Raw genomic sequence first — 8,149 nt, forward strand, 5'->3', positions numbered from 1 at the left:
CTGACTAGCAGTGTAGGGAACATCCTTCTCAATGACCACCGGAGTAATGGGGCCCTTCTCCACTGCCCACCAATATAAAGGGGCCCTTCTCCACTGACCACCAATGTAACAGCACTTCATTGACCACTAATGCAAGAGGCACTACACTGACCACCATTGTAAATATGGACCTTTCTGACCACCAATATAAGAGGGCCCTTTTCCACTGACCACCAAAGTGAAGGGGCACTTTTCCACTGACCACCAATGTGAGCTAACACTGCAATTGTCACAGCCTGAGTTTCTTTTCTGGTCATCATTTGTTTCATTTCATTATTACTAGTAGGAAATGGTGATTGAATATACTACTACCCATTGGTCAAGCAAGGTTAATGATTAGAGGAAGAATGATTGAAGAGTTAAGTAAGTATTAAGTACTTAGTCTATATCTGCTGAAGAAGTTTGTAATGATAAGGCCCACTTAAGTATTTGTCCAGGAGGCTGATTTTGGAATGCCCATTTTCTTTAAAGATATTATAATAAATTGATTTTATAAACAGTTGGCAGCAAGCACTATTTTGTTTGCACTTGCCACCTTGCACAGCCTGAAAGCCTGTAGGTAGGGTTTGGAGGCTGAGGCAAGTTGGCATTTGCCCCGCGAGTGGGCCATGTGGAAGCCAAGACTGTTGAATGATCCAGCCAAGAAAATGCCATGAGATCTCTCCACATGAACAGACACCTTTCAAGGTTAATGGATTTCCTTTCCTATTGGAAGTTAGTAGAATAAGGTAAGTAACATTTTACTCTTTCTTACACCATAAATGCAGGGAAGGGACTGCTATGAAGAGTATATTATATACCAAGCAGTTTATTTGGATTTTACATCCAATGTGAACCAAATGTTAAAAGTCTGAGCACTTGCTCAGAGATAACGTGGTTGCTCACAGAAGCAATCTGCAGGCCTTGAGAATGCTGGGATGTTTTTTGTTATAGCAATTGTAGACTGAGAGGGGTAGTGGTGTTATTATATATTGGATACAATAGGCCCATTCCTTGGTTATGAGCCGACTGATTCAGCATTTTAGTGACCCTCCTCGCTAAGCTTCACCCCCTCAATCCCAACGTCACAGTAATACAGATACAATTCTATTAATAGTGCTACCAGCTGACAGGGACATTAAAAGTATTCTCTGGTCAAACATTAAAATTCTGCATTTGCTTCTGATCTCTCTATGCCCAGGTTTGGATGAAACATGTCAGAGGGGGTGGACCTGGGGAAGGATGCAGTGTCACCGACGAACTTTCAATAAACAGATTCATCATGGAGTGCCGACTATATACCCATTAAAATTCTGCACTCAAACAGGGGATACAGTGTTCATTGCTAAAATGAACCTCCTTTTCACCCCATGAATCCTCCTTTTCAGTGGGGTAACTGTTTAATTGTATATGTCTTCTCTCTCTGCAAGCCAAAAGGGCTGCAAATTGGACACTTTTCTTTGCCTAAGGACCATTATATATTACTTGATTCCCCCATCCATACTAACAGCGTTGATAGGGGTAACTCCAACACTATTATATTCAGGCAGCTCCAAAACTTGTGGCTGCCTTAATACCCAAACAGTGACTGTATCTGATAGAATGCAGACACTGTTTGGCTGAAAATTTCCCACCCATGGCTCGAATTTCCTGCTGAATCGGCCAAAATTCCAGCTGTCTATGATTCCTTTAGGTTGCTTTTATACCACCAATGCAAACTGCATTGTCACGAGTTGATGAGGATTGCATTATTCCATTCAATTCAGTGCACCCAAGATGCACCACAAATGACTTTTTCAAAACTGAATGCACTTTTGTGAACAGGTCCTGGTAACAACAATGTACTCAGATTTGTTCATGCATTTTGCTGGAAAGGCAACAAAATGACTGGCGTCACGACCGGCTTGAACAGACCCTGAAGGGGCGCCTAAACATGTTTCTCACTGCCGATACTAGCTGCCAAATATGCCAATGGTGTGTGATGTATTGAGCAATGCTAGCTGCATTAGAGCAGTACTGAAAAGGCAGGAAGGAAAGCCTAATTATCCAATGACTGCATCTATTTGTGTATGGAGCCATTGCGTGGGTTTCCTCCGTGTACTCCAGTTTCCCCCTACACTCCAAAGACTTGCTGGAAGGTTAATTGGCTCCTCTCTTAATTGACCCCCATATGTATATATGCGAGATAGGGACATTAGATTTAAACATGAAGGCAGGGACTGATGTGAATGTGCACTATATATAGCACTGTGTAAATTCTCGGCACTGTATACCCGTACCAATAATAAATAAAAAAATGGATTGTTTCTAGTGTCCCCTCCCAGATCTGAAAGTGTGGCTTAGGCACCTAATGCACATATCTGTCAGATCCTGATACACAGAGCCAAAGTATTCCCTTATTGCTATCCTCCCACTTACTGGCTGCTGCTAACACCAAAAACCTATATATTGTACTTTACATATCAAATTCCAGGAAGTGATGATCCTATAAACGTTAAAGGATAAGTACAGTTTTATCACAAAGTCCAGCATAGAAAATAACCCAGCTTGCATTGCCTTTAAATTTAACCCTTACCTTCATCCAGCGTGTTTCGGCCTCAACGGGAGTTGCCTACAGCATGCATCTGTTGCAACTCTTGCACACTGAGGAGTAGCAAGTACCTACAGAGTGGAAGCAGGCTCTATACCCAGATAGCCAATAGTTGTTATGAACCAAACTGGAAAAGACACCACCCCTATATCCATCCCTACAGAGATGTCCAACCCTACTGGTAGCACAGTGCCTGCAGCCAATGTAACCACTGTGCTGGCGCTGTACAGAGGTGTCCACCCCTACTGGACGCACATTGGTTGCAGCCAATGTAACCACTGTGCTGGCACTGTACAGAGGTGTCCATCCCTACTGGACGTACAGGCGTCACAGCCAATGTAACCACTGTGCTGGCGCTGTACAGAGGTGTCTACCCCTACTGGAAGTACAGTGGTCGCAGCCAATGTAACCACTGTGCTGGTGCTGTACAGAGGTGTCCGCCACTACTGGACGTACAGGCATCATAGCCAATATAACCACTGTGCTGGCGCTGTACAGAGGTGTCTACCCCTACTGGACGTACAGGCGTCACAGCCAATGTAATCACTGTGCTGGCGCTATACAGAGGTGTCTACCTCTACTGGACGTACAGGCATCACAGCCAATGTAACCACTGTGCTGGCGCTGTACAGAGGTGTCTACCTCTACTGGACGTACAGGTGTTGCAGCCAATGTAACCACTGTGCTGGCACTGTACAGAGGTGTCAACCCTACTGGACATACAGGGGTCGCAGGCAATGTAACCACTGTGCTGGCCTGTACAGAGGTGTCTACCCCTACTGGACGTACAGGGGTCACGGCAATGTAAAAACAGTGGCGACGCTGTACAGAGATGTCCACCCCTACAAGACGTACAGGGGTCACAGCCTATGTAAACACAGTGCCAGCACTGAACAGGCCAAGCAACATGATAGGGGACTTCTACTGAATGGATGTACAGGGTTATATTTCCCTATTTAAATGGTAGGTAATTTCCAATGCTGGAATTTGCTATAAACACGTTTGCCCTTTGAAGGTCGTTTTACTGAAAGTACTTTATCTGTACATTGTACATGTGAACATGTAATAACATAATTTTATCATTTTAATTTTATACTGGCAGAAACACTAAAGAACATGGGTGCATACCTCCCGACTTTCTGAGAAGAAAAAGACACGTTTTAGCTCAAAGCATTTAAACACAGGACATGTCCCTGTGACGCCATATGCAAAAAATGACTGTTAAACCACAAGAGCTTGTTTTCACTTCTTTTCCTTAGTACTGGCTTTTGAAAATAAAAATGGCAATCATTTATTGCTTGGATGACAAGCAATAAATGATTGTAAGTTTAAATTTCTGCATAATTAGCTAATAACTACATTTCTATGGATGTTTATACATCAGATCAAATAGAAGAACAATGGGGGAAGAAAAAGGGAAAGAGGAAACTGCTTTAAAAAAGGCACACACTCTCCCAATGAGGTCCATTTGGGAGCTATGGTGTGTGTACTGAATCATACATCTTTATACATAGATATTCATTTATGTATTTTATATGTCCACTATACATGTTGGCCTGCACTGCTTCTGCTAAAATACTTTTTCATAAATCTGCACTGGATTGCCAACAGTTGATCCTCAGGAAATAAACATGGTTCATACAGTATATATATATACACTGAGTGGCCATATTATTAGGCAAATTAGCTATAATTTTGTGCTGAAGTTGCTAGAGGGCCAGACCATTATAAATAGGGAAGCAGGTTGTTTACCACGACAGTAGAAGTTATTTTGTTTCTGAAGCTATGGGTAAACAACGCGATTTAACAGCCTTTGAACGTGGGATGATTATTGGCGCTCGGAGCCATGGAGCGAGTATCAGCAAAACAGCAGAATTCGTTAAATGTTCAAGAGCAGCTGTTGTTAAAGTGTTTAAAGACTGGACTGTCAGCCGAAAATCTGGGTCTGAACGTGCGAATTGTGGCCGCCAGCGACTAGTCAATGTTAGGGCAGAACGGAGAGTGGCAAGACTGGTACAAGACAACAGAAGGGCAACAGTGCAGTGTCAGGTTCCTCGCATCACCTTTCAACATCTCGTGGAGTCACGAGGCGGCCCAACTAAGTCATCTCGTGGAGTTATCTCGTGGCCCAACGAAGTACTGACGGGGTGGTCATAATAATCTGGCCACTCAGTGTATACTACAAGGAACATCAATGAAAATACAAGCAGCCACAGGGCTCAATGTACAAAGCTTGAACACAAGGATAAGGAAGAAGCTTTTTTTCAGCCACATGACTGTAATTGCCACACCTCATTGATAGGAAAATCCTATTAGGCTGAAAATAAATGTAAAAATAAGAAAAGATCTGTATCCTGGTGTGTTTCCTTTGTGAATTGAGCCTATAGGCGCATATAACAAGCTGCCATTAGTGTCACTGTCCATCTTCTCACATAAAGACACAACAAAGGTGTGGCCTGACCATCTACTCAGCTGAGGTCATGGTTTCTTTTTGAGACATGAAGAAGATGACACACAGATAATTGTTTTCATCACATCACATTGTAGACTGTAAGCTCTCACAAGCAGGGCCCTCTAATCATTTTGTATGGCATTGTATTGTGATTGTACTGTCTCCCCATGTGTTGTAAAGTACTGTGCAAACTGTTGGCACTATAAATCCTGAATAATCATACTAGTACTACTAATAATAATAATAATCGCAGCTATTATAATTTTTTATATATGAAAATCAACTGCTAGGCCACCTGGCGTGCCATGCTGCTACTTGTAGTTCCTTGGTTAACAGAAACCACCCACCGCTAACCTGGGCCCAGGATTATAACTAAAATGCTATGACTGTATGAAAATGTGAACAGTTATTAGCATCATCATGTTATTATTGATACTATTCCAAAGCAGCTCAAGAAAAGAAAACTGGGCATGTTAAGGAGGCATGACAGCTGCAGACATAAAATGTATACATTACATGGCCGGTTACTTTTAGCAGAGCTCTATGACTCATCTCAGTCCCCAAAAAATGACACAACAGGGTGTGTTCATAATATTGTACAATAAATGAATGTTGCTGGGGGTTTTTTTCTGGATTTCTAAATATTTAGGTACATTTATTTATTTTGAGATTTGCAGCTAATAGAAAAATGATGATGATCAGTTTCCATTTCCAGAGTAGGAAAGGTTAATAGCAAGCAGCTAAAGAACTGGTAAGAATAATAAGTATACATAGAACAATGCTTTATTACTAAGGATCAATATTATACTGAGGATAAAGCACAATTATCTCCATCTCTCTATCGATCGATCTATATATCTATCTATCCATCTATCTTCGTATGCTGCATCTATAAAGTCCATGCAGTGTGATGATGATGATGATGATGACACAGGTGAATGAGACAGCAGATTGTATGGAGTATCGGTGACAGTTCGGTGCTGCCTGTAGATCCCTCTTTGTCCGCTGTGTGCTGCCATACTCAGCCGTAGGGACCGCACTGCGGACTGCACCACGCCCACCAGCCGGCATCGCTCTGCCAGTGCCATTACACCAGCCAGGCTGCTCTGCTGCAAGGGCAAAGGGCTCATCAATGCAATGCATGAATGGCTGCCACCCCACATTACAGCACTGATCCGCCAACACGTGTGTGCTGAATCATGCCTCTATACAGCAGGAGGATCCATTACCCAGCATTGTGACAGCTATTGGTGCGCATCACACCCCCATAGAAAGCAATCAGCTGACATTTTCAGCTCTGAGCCATTAGTGTGAACGGATGGCTGCTGTTTCTGGGTGGGGTGTGCAGCATGCGCCCATGTGCTTCCATGGCAGAGAGGAGATCCATACACCGGGGATCCAGATGTTTCTGAGTAATCAGGCACAAAGTTTATTTTCCAGCCTGCATATAACAATCTCTTATTCCAGAGAAACGTCACTGGCAGAAAAAGCATGGAGGGTGGCCAGCAGCACCGACCCACCCACAGATATAAAGCATGTATAGGGAGTGTATGGTGGATCATACTAAGCATGTCATGCAGAATCCTGAGCCCGATCTCAATGAGGCAGCAGTGGGAGGGGCTGACAACTGTTAGATCTGCAGCCCACCACATACTCTGTACAGGAGAAAAAGGGAGTGGCTGCATCACATTGTCTTTGTTCCCCTAAATCATCAATGTAGCAATGTTCCCCCGAAATCAGTAATGTTCTATAAATGATCAATGTAGCAATGTTTCCCCAAATGATCAATGTTCTATAAATGATCAATGCAGCAATGTTCCCCCAAATCAACAATGTTCCCCTAAATCATCAATGTTCTATAATTGATTAATATTGCAATGATGTCCCAAATGATCAATGTTCTATAAATGACCAATGTTCTCTAAACGATCCATGCACCGATATTCTATATTCATCAATGTAGCAATGCCTCCCCCCCCCCCCCCCTCTCCGCCCCCCAATGATCAATTTTCTGTAAATGACCAATGCAGCAATGTTCCCCTGTATGATTAGTGTAGCAATAATCCTTTATATGGGCAGTGTAGACCTATATGATCAATGTAGCAATGTCCTCTAAATGATCAAGGTAGCAACGTAGCCCTACATGATCAATGTAGCAATGTTTCCCTCTAATCAATGTAGCAATGTGCTCTCAATGATCAATGTAGCAACGTTGCCCTATACAAGCAATGCAGCAATACTGCCCTATATGATCCATGTAACTCCTGGCAGCAGATCTGACACCTGTACCATGTATCCGGGTTGGGCACACACCGCATGCATTGCTGCCAGCCAGTAGGCAGCCACCGACCAGCAGGGATGGCTCATCGCCTTACCTCTCTCTATATTGGCGATGGCACACCTCAGATGCTCCTCTGTCACTATCTCCCCGATCACCACCAGCAGGTAGAATTTACTGTCTAGAAATCTGTGTGACAGGCTGGGGGAGGTAGAAGTGGGGTTCAGGATGCTGTTGGAGGGCTCAGTGTCCGGCCCCGGCTCCACCAGAGTTGCCATCCTTGTCTCCCCGGCCGCTCCGTTCGGTAGAGTAGCTGAGAGCAGACAGGGAGTGAGCCGTGGAGGGGAGTGGGGCTGCCTTTTATATGGAGAGTCTGGGCTGGGACCCTGGGAGGAGAATCACGTTAGCTGCTGCTCTATTTTCCAGCATCCACGTCTGATGTCATCTGCAGCAAATCATCGCCTCCGGAAGCAGAACTGGAAGAGGTGCTGAGACAATGCACACATCGGGGCTGGGGTGCCCAGTGCCAGGGAACCTGCACCAGTCGGGCAAGTCACAATGGGATGAGCAATCCATATTTATAACACTGGATGCACTGGTAATTTATCATCTAATGGGATGGATTATTATGAACTTTATATTGCTATTACATGCAATATTAAATATTGGTTTATATCTAATATGAAAATATATTGGCCTGGGTTATATGTAACATGAAAATATATTGGCCTAGGTTATATGTAATATGAAAATATATTGGGTTATGAACTATGAAAATATATAAGTTCTTCTGGGCAGAAACTTGTCACTG

The 8,149-nt window shown here is 43.4% G+C and overlaps 1 protein-coding gene across 1 annotated transcript in view; it reads right to left on the reverse strand.

The window, feature by feature from the left end:
• Positions 1–7,634, reverse strand: part of MAP1B (microtubule associated protein 1B) — a 59,318-nt gene extending 51,684 nt beyond the window's left edge. The window contains exon 1 of the mRNA XM_018558237.1: positions 7,436–7,634. Within this exon, the coding sequence (XP_018413739.1) occupies positions 7,436–7,616 (181 nt within the window). The 5' untranslated portion in view covers positions 7,617–7,634. The remainder of the gene's footprint in view (positions 1–7,435) is intronic.
• Between the last annotated feature and the right edge of the window lie 515 nt (positions 7,635–8,149).

The sequence above is a fragment of the Nanorana parkeri genome, unplaced genomic scaffold (assembly GCF_000935625.1).
Source record: "Nanorana parkeri isolate BGI_ZX_2015 unplaced genomic scaffold, ASM93562v1 scaffold327, whole genome shotgun sequence".
In the NCBI taxonomy this organism is placed as follows: Eukaryota; Metazoa; Chordata; class Amphibia; order Anura; family Dicroglossidae; genus Nanorana; species Nanorana parkeri.